General features: G+C 37.5%; 2 protein-coding genes across 6 annotated transcripts in view; one reads left to right on the top strand and one right to left on the bottom strand.

Annotated features, from left to right (window-relative positions):
* Ids (iduronate 2-sulfatase) overlaps positions 1-9,965 on the top strand; it is a 47,565-nt gene extending 37,600 nt beyond the window's left edge. For all 3 annotated transcript variants that reach the window (XM_067106770.1, XM_067106769.1, XM_067106771.1), the window contains 2 exons: positions 1,552-1,670; positions 8,465-9,965. In XM_067106770.1, coding sequence (XP_066962871.1) covers positions 1,552-1,670; positions 8,465-9,288 — 943 coding nt within the window. In that variant the 3' untranslated portion in view covers positions 9,289-9,965. The remainder of the gene's footprint in view (positions 1-1,551; positions 1,671-8,464) is intronic.
* Positions 9,966-15,630: 5,665 nt separating this feature from the next.
* LOC136840219 (profilin-like) overlaps positions 15,631-18,446 on the bottom strand; it is a 16,786-nt gene continuing 13,970 nt past the window's right edge. For all 3 annotated transcript variants that reach the window (XM_067106772.1, XM_067106774.1, XM_067106773.1), the window contains exons 2-3: positions 16,302-16,479; positions 15,631-16,011 (exon numbers count right to left, since the gene is read on the bottom strand). In XM_067106772.1, the coding sequence (XP_066962873.1) occupies positions 15,809-16,011; positions 16,302-16,479 (381 nt within the window). In that variant the 3' untranslated portion in view covers positions 15,631-15,808. The remainder of the gene's footprint in view (positions 16,012-16,301; positions 16,480-18,446) is intronic.

Genomic DNA, 18,446 nt, shown 5'->3' with positions numbered 1-18,446 from the left:
ATTCCATGTTAGCACCCACCTCACTAGAATGAAGTTTATCAAGGGAGGGAGAGAATGAAAAACAGGGGTGGGTCACCGGGTGACACGGGCCCCTCTCCAGAAATAGATTTTTCCTTTGTCAAAATCCTTTTTCTGGATCGGGGTCCCGTGTCACCCGGTGAAATAGTAACAGAGAAATAAACATCATTCCTATGCTATTAAAGACTTAAATAGAAACGTTGAAAACTAGGAGAATTCTACCCTGAACATAAGTAAGGTCCTCTAAGTTCATGTAATGAAAATAATGTAAGTGGTCACCGTCTAAGATCATGAGCTTAGAATAGCACCTGAATAGGCTTGTATTAAGAAAATACTTCCTGCCTAATAGCAGACCCTATGACAGTGCTAAAATAAAGTCATATTCTCTCTTCATACTACAGTGGATTAGTAGTCAACTCACTATTCAGTTATTTCCCCTTCTGAGTCCAGGTTTCATTGCAAAAGCATATCCAAAAAGGTGAGGAAATAAAAAAGTTAGGTCATATGACCATGTAGTATACTGTATATGATGAAAGATTTAATTCTCAAGATGGTGTTTTAGGTAATTGTTCATCAGGTAGTCATTGTAGTACAGTATTCAAATAGATTGCTTAGTCTCCTGTGTCATCCAAATTATCTTTGAAATTCACATTAAAGTATGAACCTCACTAATGCCATTGTAGTGAATTTGCTTTATATGGAACCAGATTAAAACCTTGTGAACTATAAAGTACTGAGTATGATGGATTGGTTATTTTGTTAATTAGGTGTAAAATTCTCTGGTGCTGCTGTATTTTCCCAGCACTGGCTTGAATGGTGGCATGAGTGAGCCTGAATTATTAAAGCATTTTCCCAGTTTCAGTATGGTTACATTATTTTCAGATAAATTCGGTTGCTTATGTAAAATTATGGAAATTATTTCTCTGTCAGTGTTACCCTACTAAACATAATGTGCACAACATTGCTTTACAGTGTAAGTGATATGTCATCATAATGTTCATCAAATAGGAATAACAGAGTTTAGTTTAATACTGGATGAATTTGCAATGGAGAGGGATGAATAACATTTTGATTTTGTAAGTTCCAAACATGGAAGGATCTGAGATCTTAACCTTTTCCTGATCCCAAGAGTTACTGTAATATCAGTGCCTTAAAATTCCTTTATCCACATAATTTATAATGGTAATAATAGTAATAATATTCTATATTTCAGCTTAGGGTCATATACACGGAATATACAAAATAAAGACAATACAATACATACAGTCTAGATACACGAGATAAAATGATGAAAATGATAATCAGCAATATCCCCACAGTTGCAGATCTTGCCTCACTGCTTAGAATGCATTGGATAAGCAAATTGCTGCTGTTTCCTTGATATTGCACAAAAATTGCAAGTTGTACCATGCAGTACAATGAAAAATACATGGTGATTTGAAATCCAATCATACAGGTAAAGTTATTGGAAAGTAGGATCTTAAGTGGACTAGGAAACTTTGTTATTAAATGCCACCTGATTTTTACTTTCAGATATATACGGCAAGGATACTATGCAGCTACAACTTATGTTGATTCACTCATAGGGTACATACTAGCTAAGGTTGAGAGTCATTTTCCAGATACTATAGTTGCTTTGTTAGGAGACCATGGTATGTATGAGGTTTATTTTTGATATTTTGTTGCATTTAAACATTAAGAAAACTTGAGGTAGATATGAAAATATGAAAATTATTTTAGAGCAAGAGTTTAGTAAGCTCCCAGTTATCAGTGTTAATTCATTCTTCACCTTTCCCAATGATCTATAATAATAAAATCCAAGGGCTACTTCATGCTTTAGGTGGATTTGAGGGATGTATATTTTCAATACCTACCCACTGATCCTTCCACAAGTACCACCTCCTGTTTCCCTTTTGGGGGGGTGGGGTGTTCTAGTTCAAGGCGCTTTGTTTTGGGACTCTCAACCATTCCCCAAGTGTCACGTTAAGTGATGGTTTTGCGGGAACTGCTGGTTCCCCGCTCGTTCCCTTTTGTGGATTGCTGCCTCCTTACCTTCAAGTTTTTTTTATTTTGATGTTTTCGTCTGTGAGCTGCCGTTTTTCTTGCTTCAGTCGGGTCTGGTAGGGCAGCGAAAGTAGCGGCAGTGGCAGCAGCAGCAGGCAGTTTTTGTAGTCGACGTTGGTCAAGTTTTTGAGCAGCAGATTGGAGCACGCCTACGAAGTGGAGCACGTCGTAGAGGTGGAGTGTGACCATGAGTAGTCGTGTGACCACGAGCTGCTCATCTTTGTTGACAGCGTGAGGCTGTCCTGACGTCTCCATCGGGGTATTCTGGTTGGTGGGTTCTTGTCCCTGTTGCGCAGCTGAGGGCTGTCTTGGTGCCCCGATGGAGGACGTATGTTTGGTATTTTATTTTCTGCCTGCTGTTGTTTATTTTTGCCTCTTTTTTTTTTTAAGCTACTTTTTATTTTTGAAGTTAATTGTTTATTTAACTTGATTTTGTTTAGTGCTGCCTTTTGGCTTTTTTTTGTTCTTATGGTTTTTATCTTTTTACCAGACCTGACTCACTTGTAAATACTCGTAAAAATAAATTAATATTAAGCTCATTTTATTGTTTTTGTTGTTTTCTCCTCCTTTGTTTGTTGCATCTGCCGTCAGTCATGACAGCCCCGTCCTGAGTATGTTAAAGAACCTGCATAACGGCCCACTCGGGTCGTTACACCAAGTTTTCGCTTTATTCTCAGCTTGAGCTCGTTCGCACCCATATGTCTGTGGAGGCATCAGGGCAATTGGCTGGTCCTTGCGAGCTCATTGCTGCATTGTTAGGACAGAGATCAGCTTTTCGAGTTTGTGTCAAAACCTGGGAGTAGTGATCAACTTCAAGAAGTCAGATCTCATGCTCCAGCAGGGGGTAAAGTATCTGGGCATTCTGATAGACGTGGCAGCAGCAAGGGTCTTCCTTTTGGATTCTCGTATCGGCAGGTCCAGAGAGGCAGCACAGAAATTCCTGTCTTGACAGGAACAACCTGCTCAGCAGTGGCATGTTGTTCTGGATCACCTGTCGTTATTGGAGAAGACGGGCCCCTGGGTGACTTCACCTCTGCTCCCTTTAGTGGAGGATGAAGGAAGATTGGTTTCTGGCAAGGGACCCTCCTTTCTCTTCTGTTCTTCTGTCAGAGGAAATGAGGAACTTGCTTGGTAGTTAGACAACAGGAGCCTCTTTTTAGGGGTGCCATTGGGCACTCCTCCTGAGGTGATTCTGTTTTTCAGAAGCATTTACTAGGGACAGGGCACACACCTGGAAGAATTGCTGGCTTCAGGTGTGTGTGGGACCAGATCGACAGACACTGCCACGTCAGTGTCCTGGAACTTAAGGCAGCTTTTTTAGGTCGGCAAGAGTTTTGGGACCAAGTGATGGAGCACTCATTGGTGTTGATGAGTGATAACACTATGTTAGTGACGTACATCAACAGAGAGGAGGGACTGGTGTCCTTCCAGGTGCACAGGTTGGTGGTGCAGGTGTGCAGGTGGACAGTAACACACTCAGTGGAGCTGTCAGCCAGGTACATTCCAGGGTCTTGGAATGTGGCAGCAGACAATCTCAGATGCCAGAGCTACCAAGTTATTGCAGAGAGACTCTTCGAGTTAATGGGGAGTCCAAACCATATTTTCTTCATAACCTGGTACAACAGGAAGTTGCCAGTGTTCTGCTCAGTTGTGCTGAATCATGGGTTGCGAAGGAGGAAGCTTTCCAGCACCCAGGGGATATTTTAGAGGCTTACACCTTCCCTCTGTTTTGTCTGATTTGTCAGGTGATCAAGGGGGCTCTGATCACCCCGAATTTCAGATCAGCTCTGGTAGCTCCCAGTTGCCACATGCCAAGTGCTCCCAGTGGCCACATGCCAAGTGCTCCCAGTGGCCACATGCCAAGTGCTCCCAGTGGCCACATGCCAAGTGGTTCCTGGACTTGGTGGATCTGTTCCAAGGTCCTGAGAGAGCTTCTCCCATAGTTCAACCTCCTGTGCCAGTTGCACATTGAGAGGTATCACCAGGTGGTGAAAGTGCTGGCACTTCACTCCTAGAGACTGTCCAGCATCTCCTGTGAGCGAGAGGGTTGTCTCTTTACACATAGCAAAGATATCTGGATACCTGCGGAATCCTCAGCAGCTGTGTACCTGTGGAAAATGGGCTTTCTTCTTTAGTTAGTGTAGTTACTGGGTATTTCTTCAGCAGGTAACAGACATTCCTGCCTTTCATTGCCAAGGGAAGCTTCTCTCCGTTTCAGTCATTAACCCTTAAACGCCTACTGGATGTATCATACGTCGACTAAAATTGTCTGTTGGGTGCCAAGTGGACGTACCGTACGTCGACTACAAAAAAATTCAACCTTCGGTCAACTTTGACTCGACCGAAATGGTCGAAAAACGCAATTGTAAGCTAAAACTCTTACATTCTAGTAATATTCAATCATTTACCTTCATTTTGCAACAAATTGGAAGTCTCTAGCACAATTTTCGATTTATGGTGAATTTTTGAAAAAAACTTTTTCCTTACGTCCGCGCGGTAACTCGGCCGAAAATTTCAGAAATTCTTTCGTCATTTTGTCGTAATTTTTGCACTGTTTTATATTAGCCTTTACGTAAAGTTTTATATATGAAAATGTGCGCAATTTCATGTAAAATACAACAAAATACAACCCATGGTTGTAGCTTTTATCAGTTTGGAAATATTTTCATATAAATCTCGATAACTGCCAAAATTTCAACCTTCGGTCAACTTTGACTCGACCGAAATGGTAAAAAAACGCAATTGTAAGCTAAAACTCTTACATTCTAGTAATATTCAATCATTTACCTTCATTTTGCAACAAAGTGGAAGTCTCTAGCACAATATTTCGAGTTATGATGAATTTTTGAAAAAACTTTTTCCTTACGTCCGCGCCAGAAATTCTTTCGTCACGTTGTCGTAATGTTTGCATCGTTTTACATTAGTCGTTACATAAACTTTTATATATGAAAATGTGCGCAATTTCATGTAGAATACAACAGAAAATAATTCATGGTTATAGCTTGTATCACTTTTGAAATATTTTCACATAAATCACGATAACTGCCAAAATTTCAACCTTCGGTCAACTTTAACTCGACCGAAATGGTTGAAAAACGCAATTTAAGCTAAAACTTTTACATTCTAGTAATATTCAATCATTTACCTTTACTTTGCAATAAAGTGGAAGTCTCTAGCACATGGTAACTCGGCCGAACATCTCAGAAATTCTTTCGTCACGTTGTCGTAATGTTTGCACCGTTTTATATTAGTCGTTACATAAAGTTTTATATATGAAAATGTGCGCAATTTCATGTAGAATACAACAGAAAATAACTCATGGTTGTAGCTTTTATCAGTTTTGAAATATTTTCATATAAATTACGATAAATAGAAAAAATTTGACCTTTGGTCAACTTTAACTCGACCGAAATGGTCGAAAACTGCAATTGTAAGCTAAAACACTTACAGTCTAGTATTATTCAATCAATTAGCTTCATTTTTCAACAAACGGGAAGTCTCTAGCACAATATTTCGATTTATGGTGAATTTTTGAAAAAAACATTTTTTTACGCCCGCGCGTTACGGATTCATGCATCATATTGTGATAATATTTTCTCTGTGTTGCTTTGATCGTTTTACAATTTGTTATATACCAAAATCATCGCAATTTAGTGTACAATACAAAAAAAAAAATAATCCGTTAGCTTTAACCGTTTTGCTCACAGTCGATTTGTATAAAATTATATATGAAAATTTTTTTGCGCTGTCATATATTTCAATATTTATATATGATAATGATATTTTTTTCATTTGTGATGGTTGCATACTAAACTTCAGGCAATGACAAAAAAAGGAGCCAAAAATGAACTCTTAATCTTAAAAACTAAGCGTGCTGTGATTTTTTGAAAAAAAAATTTTTTCTGCTTCGGCGCTAACTCCCAAACACCGCCGGCATACGGGAGACGTTTTTGTAAATAGAGGCTCGGCATTTAAGGGTTAAGGGTGATAGAGCTGCCCTTGGCCAAGTCCTTCAGTTGAAGGGAATGGATCTCTCATACTCATGAGAGATCTTTTTACTTCTGAAAAGTTTCAAACAGTCTTGCTCACCCAGGGATCACAGTCCCCTGAGTGGGATGTGACTCTCATCTTAAGGAGCCTAGCTCGTACGCCATATGAGCTGTTGAGGCGGTCATCAAACAAAGATCTGACTCTAAGACTGTTTTCCTTGCTTGCCCTGCCATTGGCAAAGAGAGTAGGCTAGCTTTATGGCCTTTGATGCTAAGCAATTGAGGGGATGGGAATCATGTATGCTTTAGTTCATCCCAGAATTTGTAACTAAGACACCAGATTCAAGTCCTTTTCGATCCCCTCCCAAAAGGACTTTGTAGGTAATGATCAGGATGAGATGCTACTTTGTCCAGTTAGGGTACTGTGGTACTACCTCAAGAGAACTTGACATATGAGGCCTGAGTGTCGTCGCCTCTTCATTAGTACTGGCTCAGCCAAGAATGATGGGCCCAAGGAAACAATCTCTTTCGGGCTCTGTGAGACTTCAAATGAGCTTACTCTTCAACTGACAAGGTAGACAGGAGCTCAGTCCTGGCGAGAGCTCACGAAGTTAGGGGCATCAACCCGGCCTTTGCATTCTGGAAAAACCCGTCGGTTCAACAGAGCAGGTACAGTATGTGGGTTTTTCCTGGGTTCTTGGGTTCTTCCAAGCCTTCTTCAAAAGTAATGACACAGACTCATTATTTTAAGCCCAGAAGTCTAGCAGTTGCAAAATCCCATACAGTATGTCCAGCAAGCTAGAGATGCAGGATTACTTCCTCAGCTCTTCCAAATCAAGAAGGTATTCCCTGGTTGGTAGAACCAACCAGCCAATTCAGATTTGCCCAGACTCCCCCCACCAGTGGCTAAGTCTGTGTAAAGAATGAAGGTTTATATTTGTGTAGGAACAAATAGCAAATTTTTAAAGTAATTTGAATTTTTCTAACATACAAACCTGAAGTTCTTCACATTTACGTCCCACCTCAGCCACCCTTCATTCTGGTACCTGGGCCGAAAGGCAAAGTAGAGTGCAGACGGACAAGTGGTCAGGGCTTCCCCCCTACTGTCAGTAGTTAACAACCTTGTCTGAAAGTTAAACAGCTGTTCCAACTCTTGTCTGGAAGCTAAATCCCTATGTAAAGATCTAAAGGTTTGTATGTTAGGAAAATTAAAAATTACTTTAAAAATTTGCTATATTAGGGTCACATCCTACATGGTACACTGTTTTTTTAACAAAATTTTGTTTACAATAGTCACCACCCTGCTTACAAACATTCTTGTTACAAACATTCTTAGGTATAAACAGACAGGGTCACAAGTTCAGATTTTGCTCTGCGCACATGTTCTAGTAAGAATTTTTGTAAAGAACAGAACACAAGGAAGAAGGACCTGTTCCTTGAACCCCTTCCCTGAATATCCCCAAGTATTCTTGTGATTAACTACCACGTATCTTCATACAATCACGAGAATACTCATTCAGACTTGTAAAATGTTCCTACTTATTTCTATCTTCCTGATTTAACTCATTCCTTGGTGAATTCCCATTTTCTATATTGCCCCTCCCCATAGCAGAGATTTAATACTCATTTTTGTCAGTAGATGGCGGTGTGCATTGTTTAATATGCAAACTTCCAATGTCAGGCGCTGCTCCTGCGAAATTCTCCAAGTTCATAACTTTCAAAGCATGGAAAAAATACTAAATTTTAAACATTGCATGAATCTAAATTTTATCATCTCTTTACCCTTCTTTTACCTTTCTAGCATACAAAGTAATTCTTTATAAAACTGCATGATTTAAAAATGCAGTGAAAATAGCATAATCTATGACTCCCAAGTTAACTCAGTAATGTAAACATCAACAAAAATTATGCACTACATATTAAAAACCAACTTATGAACAATTCAAGGTATGAACAGCCGCCTGGAACGTAACTCATTCGTAAGTAGGGTGGTGACTGTACTTTCTCTTCTTCATGGCTATAATAATTATTGAATTTTATTTTTCATCCTATCCTTTCAGTCTATAATTAACTGTCCAGCTTCTTTACCTAACCTTGCACCAAAGCCTACCACTAATTTTTTAGAATAAATCTTTTAGCTGAGTCCTGTGAGAGTAGATATGTGACTCAGTAATTGTATTTAACTAATTTATGATAATATAATTATGTTCATTTTAGTTTTGACGAATATCAATATTTAATAGAAAATAGTTGACTGACAGATTTAGGCTTCTTTTAAGTATGCCTCATTTTAAGGCATTTATTTCAATGTTTCCAAAAGGAACTATGAGTGTTCATCCCTATTTCCTTTTGAAATTATTCAGGGTGCATTGAACAAGTTTTTTAATTTTCAGGTTGGTCTCTGGGTGAACATCAGGAATGGTCTAAGTACAGCAATTTTGAAGTTGCTACAAGAGTTCCTTTTATTATTAGCAAACTGAAGTCGGGTATTGATGTCTTATCTGATAAAGCAGATAGTAAAAACAGAGTGCATGAATTTAGAGGAAAGAACTTTGATATAAGCAATGGTAATGAGAGTTTAAATCATATCAAAATTCTCCATTCATTATTTGTTTGGGAGTCTGATGATAGTAATTTTCATGCAAAATATGAAGAGAGACATTACAGTAAGGGAGAAAATTCTCATTTTTCGAACTACGAAGGTTTAGTAGAACTTGTGGATTTGTTTCCTACATTAGTCGATCTGGTTGGACTCCCAGCTGTTCCATCATGCCCAGAATATTCACAAAATATTGAAATATGTTCTGAAGGGAATAGTTTGGCACCATTATTAAGTACCAAAATTCATAATACAATTGAAAATACCATCAAGCCAGGAGTAAGTGGTACTGGAATTAAAAAAGTGTCATTTAGTCAGTACCCGAGACCAGGCTTAAACCCCTCAGTATCACCAGACAGTGATCAGCCTCGAACAAGTGAGACAAAGATAATTGGATACTCCATGAGAACTCACAGATTTCGTTATACCACTTGGTTGAAGTTCAATAATGTTACATACAAACCTGACTGGAGTGAAATATTAGCAGAAGAATTATATGATCACAAATTTGATGACAATGAAGATCACAATGTGTGCCATAAAAAATTATACCAAATGCAGAGAAAACACCTTCTGAAACAGTTGATTAACTGGAGGAAAAGGACCAGTTGGGCCTGATATACCATGTTTAGGTGTGTTATGCAACTTTGATTTCCTTCTGTAAAATTATTTTAAAATTACCGATAGGTGTCACATTTACTTTAAGAGTTAAGAGACTAATTACTGTACTTCTATTCGGGTGGGACATACTGGAAGGAAGGTAATTTCTACGTGGCATACTGTTTACTTTAGCATAAAATAGTTTTTATGATGTGCTAAATTGAAGTTTCAATTCATTTTACAAAAATAGCATTGGAGATGCTATAACATCTTAGTTTTAGAGCTTTCCAAACAAAAATGTGGCCAGTTTCCTAAGCTTTTTAGAATTTTAATAATTTCCTCTGCAATACCTTCCATCGGAAGCAGAATGTTCAATGTGTTAGATATTATTATTTTCTTTAAGTCCACAGCTGGCATGCATCATCAAAGTTGGAACCCTAGTAGACTGATGAAAACTTTTGTTGACCCATATCCATATTCCTTAAAGTCTATAAATTTCACAAGTTACACATTTTAACAGATAACTTCTTGATCAGATGGTCGTAAGTTTCTGGACTGCAACTAATAGAAGATGATTATTTTCCCCTTTGTACCATTCCAGTAAAAAGTAAGATAGATACCCCTTGATTAACTTTTAGTAAGACCAGTTTTTTAACTATATTGTATCAAATAAAAATTCTATATTTTTCTTACAATTGATTTTTTTTAAACCTAATAGAACATATTAGGATTGCACTGCATTCTAGGTACAAACTCTTTAGGCAAACCGTATGAGGGTTCGGCAATGTGACTCAATAGTCTTGTTGAAATAATTATTAGGACATTTATTTGGTTGAAATCCTTGAAATACAAAGAACATCCTTCTAAATACATAAATCCAAATGCAGTTGTCAACTTTCACAAGGGATTGGTTCCAGGATCCACCCATCATATGTACCAAATTGTGTAGGTGTAAATTCCTAATTTCAAAGGTGCAGTACATTGAATCTAGATAAGTATTTGTATATGTATACATAAACTACACATCTTTGTGTTTGCAGTACAGTATATACCATAAATCTTCTCAGGATTATTGAAAATGCCTAGAACAATGTAAATACAATTGTCAAACTGTTTGGTGTAAGGAATACCTTATGTCAGAAAAGAAGTCTACAATATATGCATTTAGGTTGGGACCATTAAAAAAATTGGAAGTCAAAACTTAAAATACTACTACTTCAAGTTAGGAAATGTCCTCCAATTCACACAAATTAATGGATTTTGACTCAAAAAATGAAAACTAAAAGTAAATGTATTTAAATGACATATATATTTTGTGCAGTACAACATTCCTAAAAATGCAAAGTACCCTTGGTATATTGTTTTTACCCCTCAAGTTGAGCTCTTATGCTATCACCATCTTTAAGAAGTATGAATAAATGGCAATGCCTAATGTCATTGCCATTGATTCTGAAACATTCTCATTAAATGGGCTAGAAATAATGTACGCTTTTTTCAGATTTATGACTTAAGATTACATTGATGTTATGATAAACTTATTGTAACCATATCAACTAACAAAATGTGATTGACGTCTGAGTAGTGAATCTACTGATAAGACAGTCTTGAAGGCTTATTAGATGATAACCTCTAAATGATTTGTTAGTGAGTGTATAATTTAGGCAAGTAATATAGAACTACAGAAAGTTATTGTTTCTTACCAGTTTTTACAAAATGTTTAAAAGCAGTTTATATTTCTCATGAAACTTCAGTCTTATAAGTTATAAAATGTAATGCCATTACAATTTTATGTTCCTCTGTTCAGGTTTTACTGTCTCAGTTGCTGTGCATATATATGTAAACAGTAATTTGTTAGATGACACATTTAAATTTGTTACTTTCATGAGTATTTAACTACTTTCTGAAATAACTTTCTCCTCTCCACATATAGGCCTTTCTGATTTATCCTGTATAAATGTGTACACATTTTGAATTATGATAACTATAATTTCCAAATAACATTTTGATATACAGTAGTCAAGAATATTATTCTTGACTGTTCAATAGTTTTCAGATACTTTACTGTACTTAAAAAAAACATATTTTGTAATAAGTTCTTGATACATCAGTATAAACAAGTCATGTCAGTTTCCTGTGGTATATATTTTGTCTAAAGATTGTTATTGTGCTTTTACTTTTGTTTCCATCTAGTTACTTATGAAACTAGACAGGGCTGTATGTGTTATCCATTTTATGAAATAGAAATACATGCATTTTCTCTCTCTTTCAGGTAATTACTGCATAGTTGCCTTATCCTCTTTGTAAAACAGTGGCTATACATGCATTTTCTCTCTGTTTCAGGTAATTACTGCATAGTTGCCTTATCCTCTTTGTAAAACAGTGGCTATTCATTAAGCTCTAGCTAATATGACCCATATAAGATGGACACTAACAGATTTTGCAGTCAGAAAAGGGAATGCAGTATTATGCAGCTAATAGTGTGAGGTATGGTAGAAATTTCTCCTTGAAACATTGTTGAATAGACAAATATGTATTGACACCACATTATTTTTTATTTTGCTTATGTTTGTGGAAAGGCTTGCAAAGGACTGTGATAACTACACAGATTTTTAATTAAAGGTACCATGTTTCCCTTATTATTTTGCATAGAAACATGTTTACTGTAAGTGTTTACTATGTTTAGAGGATAAACTATTGTTATTGTACTATTCTGCAGTGTCATTTATCAGTACTGGTATTCTTCTTATATAATATTTTAACCAGACTTCTTACACTCATTTCTAAGCTATAATATGGTTGGCCAAATGAATTGATTTTGAATAAGGATTAAAATTAGTGCAGCAGAAAGTTCGCTCATTTCTAAACTGTAATAGGATTGGCCAAATGAATTGATTTTGAATAAGGATTAAAATTAGTGCAGTAGAAAGTTGAAGTGAAGAACTTGAACATTTGAGTGAAGAGAGGCCAAATAAATAGATAAAAACTGAATGTAGTGTCAACATGTAGCTTTTTCTTTGTAAATGAATGGGTATTTGGTCTGGAATTTCCTGCAAGCCAAATCTAAGAATGCTCATACAGTACAGTACAAGAAATGTGCTCCCAGTTTCCTTTTGTCTTGACTAATGTATTAATGTAATTGGCAAGATAAAAGGTAACTGGTTCTAATTGCTATATTCCTCTGTACCCAGGTGGCCAAACCTATTTTTTCGTTAAGTAGATATGGCAAGCTGTAGAAGGTAAGCTCATGCTATATCTATATATGCCCAGGAACGTGTTGCAGGGGGACAACCCTTTAAACAATCTTCTGAAAAGGTTTGGAGAGCAAATAAGTATCATAAACATATATGCTTCAATATTGCCATTTGTGTCCTTATGTTATGTAGATTTGTCTTCAGCACATTGTATCACTGCCCTTTTTCTGCCCGACACTAAATTGGTTTAAGTAATTAATTTCTGTATATTTGAGGCTTTTTAAAACAAAATACATTTTACTTACTGTATGTATAAGACAATACACAACCACCAGCAGATCTCTGGCTGACGGTATGAAGTTTGCTGATATACTTTTAAACTCACGTCTGTAATACCAAAGTTCTCAATTGCTGGTATTTCCTCCATTGCTGCATCTCACTGTCTTTTTACTGATGGAGAAAAGAAAGCTGGTGATACTGCACCCACTTAGGCTGTTGATGAAGGGGAGTGCCCTGCAGATGCAGCTCACGCACAAGTGTGCAGTTGAATTGTGTGTTTTGTATCCACATTTCAGGAAGCTCCATGAGAAGTGCAGAAGCATAGTGCATGCATTAAACATCTGTATTTGCATAGATGATTACTCTTTATACTTTTTCTGAAAGATGTGGACTAAATGTACAGTAACTTTAGTGTCTGCTTCCTGCTGAGTGCACTGGAATGCTGCAACACCATTCACAGTACAATTTAACACTAACACACCTGTTTCCTCCATGGAACCACCACCTAGGTAAGGATGATTTGAACTTACTGTTAACTTCAGCTTTTCATTTTGGCCCCATGCTATGCACAAAAAGTTCAAATGTTTCTTTGTAGACATAATTTGGAGAAAACTCCTGTGGATTAGGAGCTGTCTATTGTTCACAAACTTTAAACACCTTTGCATACTGTAACATGGCCTACTTGTACTGCTGCTGCTCGGGAGCCATGAGACCACTAGGCATTGCAGCGCCTTATAACCTTTACAACCAAACATGCAGCAAGTCGCTCGTCAGCCTGAACACTGGTCTCGAAGCTCTCTGTGGTCTATTAGATGTCAGCAAAAGAAAACTGAAGTAGGCGAGTTGAATATCCCACACCCAGAAAACCTAAGGAACAAAGCCAAAATGTCAGAGTGCCACCCCAGGAAAGTGAGAAGATAGCTGTACTACTATACACCTGACCCAATAAGCTGCTACCAGAAGTGGATGTCGGCAGTCCCTTCAGGAGTATCATTCAGCATATGCCACCTTACAATTGCTTCAAATGTGCCACCTTAAAGGAAAGACCACGGGTGTATTGCAAACATGGTATCTACAACCAAAGCTGTTTTGAGAAACTTGTGTTCACCTTGGTTTCCTCCTTCAAAGCTTACTAACATGGAGTTTGTTCCAACTGGTCTCACTGATCCATTATCACTGTACAGTGATGGAGGAAAGTTGCTGTATTCGTTCCTACATATGAAGTTGACATCAACTTCATCTCCACTGGCAGCTTGTTGGGTCAGGTGCAATAGCATAGCAGTGGTTTGATAAGCTAGCGCTTGGTTCTGTAATTCTTCATGGTGCTGCAGTTCCCCCTTCCCAAAGTTGTGGGGCAGCAAAATTGAAGACAAGAGATATTGGAACCATCTTTCCCCAGCCTCAGAGAATACTTTTTGTGATTGGTGGAGCTTTTGTTCCATCTTGCAGATGGATGTCTTTTCTCAGTGGTCTTACTGCATGTTGTATGATTTGCCGTTTGTTATTTACAAGAGTTTGTCTAAAGACCCCTAGGACATCAAGTGGGATGGATGAAGAACAGCTAAACCCTGATCCTGAAGTCTGGTTGAGCACTGAGGCTCAACCACTGAACCTCTTGCTAGTTCCATTTAAGGATATCTGCCGTTATGTAAAGATCTATTAGAATATTTCTGCATCTCTTCGGCATTATTTGGACGAGAAATCCTTACTTCTCTTGAGATAGTGGAACCTCCAGCTCATCAAGCAGGCCTTCAGAGCCAGTTCATGCGTAGTCTGATTAGCCGATTTGCCATACGGATTCTTTTAGCTCTGAAGACATTCTGGGTGTATGGTTGCAAATTTAATTTGCTACCATGTCATGCCCCTGCCCAATCAATCTAATGAATGTGTGACTCGCCCAACTGTTTGGTCTTTTTACATTGCTTGGCTGCTTTGCCGATACCTTTGTAGTTTTCTTTTATTTGGTGCCATCATTTGTTGCATATTACAGTCAAATGGTGGTACATGGAGTCTGGTTGCAGTAGGTGATCCCAGGGCTGATGTACTGCTCCAATGTTGGCCAGCAATAAGTGTGGTAGCTGGTTTATCTCCCATAATTTTTTATCTACTAGTTAGTAGCTCTTTGAGAGTATCAGTTCTGACACTTTAAATGCCACTTAGGTTAGCCTTTGATCCATGCCTCATTGTTTATTTCATCTATTAGCCCTTAGTATGTTTGGTCCTGCTGAGCATTCATAGCATCAAGGAGATTTGGTACAGCCCTTGATCCGTGCCTCATTATTTCATCTATTAGCCCTTAGTATGTTTGGTCCCGCTGAGCATTCATAGCATCAAGGAGATTTGGTACCGATGTGGTTTGAATATATGTTCTTTCTCAGAGGAGTAGTTACATCACAGTTAGTATAGTATAGGTGCAGTTGAAGATTACTGTACCCCTCCATTTTACCAGCTTCAAAAATTGTTATATATAAAATTATTAATCCGTCCATTTTACCAGTTTCAAAAATTGTTATATATATGTATATTAAATTATTAATCTTATAATTTCCAATTTTTATACTGTAGAAGATTACAGGGGGTCATAAAAGTTATTTCAGCATTACCTTATTTGACAAAGTGTTATGCTTGTTTAGTATTAGAGCTTAAGTAAAGCTGCTATTGAACCCTTTACATAGTATAGTCATGTAAACAGCCAAAGAAATATTAGTACTGTAGTATGTCACAGAGCTAAACTTTCAAATAAATACATTTTAAGCTACTGTACTGAAGCTATGTAAATTGCCATTTTATTAATCTTACACCTGCACTGGCATTTCTCGTCTGTACCACCACCAAGTCAAAGTTCTAACACCAGTCTCAATGTCGGCAGTTATCTCAAAAGTAAAATCAGTTTTATATAAATAGATTTATTTCATCAAGAAGTTTAAATTACATTAAAATCACAATACTATTCTCAAAAGTATGCTCTGCATAGTAAAAGCATTGTAATGAGGACTTATTCTGCATCTTAAAAAGTAATGCGCACAGTGCAAAAAACATGGAGATTAAAACATTAAAAATCCATTATCTTAGTAGTTACAGTTCTTCAAGTAGTCAGCAAGAGCTTCTACAGTAGCAGCACATTGGCCAGGCTGAATTGGATCTTCATACTGACCAATGACCAACGCAGTATTTGTTTTTGCAACATGGATACCCTTGTTTCCCTTTTTACCTCGCAGCACACCATCATCACCGCTTAGGAAAAAGTACTTCTCTCCTGCACACATCATACCTGTAAGTAATTATTGCTAGAAAAGTTTAAGGAAACTACCAAAACTCTAGTAGTAACTACCAATACCCTTGCTTTGGTTTTTAGACAAATCTACTTTTAAAATACTTGCAGGCTATCCCCTTCCCCCTTAATTTTGGTTATCAAAAGAACTCCATAAAAATTATCCTTTCAACACTCAGTTCTCAGGTGTGTACTTGTGCTAAACAGTTTGACATTAAGAATAAAACCAATCCTGAACTTGGTGCTCAAGTTGAACTATATAGCTCTGGGGCCAAGGTACAGGGACTTACCACTCTGCACGAGTCCATCTTTATTAGTAAAGCCATTGGCAATACTCTGGCATTCCTGTTGAGTGACACCCCAGCCATCAGAGATTGCCCAGACTGAGCCATCCAAACCAGCAATCGCACCCTTGGTAACATTTCCAGTTCCTGTTAGTTGGTTGGTAATGTAGTCGTTCCAAGACATCTGTGGATTAAGCTTTGTTTAGGGCTAAAATTTTCAACAAGTTTTATTTTTTAAAATTACAATTGGGAAACTATGCAGTACTTGACATTCCTACTTCAGTTTTTTCATATGGTAAAGTGAGGGGAAAACAGTATTGATACAAAACTAAGCATCAAATCAGTTCAACTCGTCAGATTTATTTTATGTTAATAGCATCCATATATGTTAAATCATACCTGTCTCTCCTTTTAAATAGTAATCTTACTTTCAAGAAGAAAAAAAAATGGTAAAACCTTTAAGAAAAATAGTCTTGTGAACTAGGGCTATAAATACAAAAATACAACCTGGTGAAATTATTTTAAAATTAGAAATACTGTCAACAATTAAAAATCACTCTTGAGGGTAAAATAAATTTCAACAGCAGTTAGCTGTAGTTGAGATAACCCCCCCCCCCCCGCCCCCAGAGAAAAACAATCTTTGAATTTACAACCACTTGACACTGTCCACAAAAGAAATGCTTGCTGCTTTTGAGGCCTAAAACAAGCTTGTATCTGCGGCTCAAAATCATGCATGAATGACGTTAATGGTTGCTGACGGGATTCTATCACTTCCTTGGGCTATAACAAAAAATTTCCACCTCACCAATACTTACGACTAAACCTAGGATAACTAGCAAAGTTTTGTACTCTACAGCAAAGCAAGAGGTATGCCAGTATTTATGAATCTCCAGTGACCCCGTAACTTGATTCAGTACAAATCTTATGGAACATTTATGCTGTACTCAAAACCTTAAAATGGTCAATGCGAAAGCCAGACAAAAATAATTGCAAATTCAGATACCTACATTCATTCAACATTAATTCCTATGGGGACGGTATTTAGTTATGGTGCCGATTGGAGTGTTCGATGGAATTATAATACGATACGTACTTAAGAGCAATAAAAGACTTAAGACGATTTAATGTATTGAGGAAAAGGCGTAGGAGGGGGGTTGGGGAGGATTTGGACCGTGCCCCTTTGACTTACAGTCGTGTTAAAACGTTTTCTAAATCTTGGAACTTCATAATATCGAAGTTAAAAAATCTGAAATTGCCAAGGTTAAACGTTTTCCAAATCCTGAAACTGTTTATAGTATCGAAGTTAGAAATATAAAATTGGCAAGGTTAAATTCCGAAGAGCCATAATCCGAGTAATGAGAAAACCCCACAGTACGGAGTTATAAATAAGCAAGAAGTATAGCGGCCAGAGCAGCATTCGTTAACAGACACGAACGTTCATTGATTATGTGATCAATAACCGGCGAGACAGTCGTATATTACACCGGAGCTCTAAGATTTATAAGTGTATTTAGGCATCAGACAGTAATGAAGCCCAAAATAAATGCGCAAATGAGCCTACCCCTAACTATCCTATTGGCCAACCTAGGTTTCAGAACTTGCTCGATTAGACCATATAGCAGACTTCCGTCATTTCAAATGGATACACATTCGGAAATAACCTTCGGCTAAACAAGCTTTATCGGCTAATACTACTCACCACCAGACGCGTCTATTTGCACTTCGACCTACTAACAACTCGCCAAGTCAAGTTCAACAGCGTAGTACGGTTTCAGTAATTACAAAGTAAGACTATAGAAACAGTATTCGTAATCACAGACAAAATTAACAGTTAAGGCGATCCAGGAACAAACTATCTAGTCTCCTTAATGTTACCTTCACGAAGTAAAGGGGTCACACTGTTGGAGGGTTATGGTAATCATTTACAGAAACAGCTGTTGTCGGATAACCAACAGGTGTTAAGCCAAGTGCTTAGCCAATTGCCAACACAGGATATATTTGAAAATAGAACATGGAGTAGGGTTTCTTCATAGCATCATATCCTAATATAATGTACACTAATAAGACATCAGATAATCAGTCCTACGCGCGTCGTGTGATGAATAATAATAGCGACTTGTGAAACTAGGCAGGATTTGCGTCTTACATGTA

Source organism: Macrobrachium rosenbergii, chromosome 7 (genome assembly GCF_040412425.1).
Source record: "Macrobrachium rosenbergii isolate ZJJX-2024 chromosome 7, ASM4041242v1, whole genome shotgun sequence".
In the NCBI taxonomy this organism is placed as follows: domain Eukaryota; kingdom Metazoa; phylum Arthropoda; class Malacostraca; order Decapoda; family Palaemonidae; genus Macrobrachium; species Macrobrachium rosenbergii.
The sequence above is the reverse complement of the archived record's forward strand: the minus strand, read 5'-3'. Positions and strand labels throughout refer to the sequence as shown.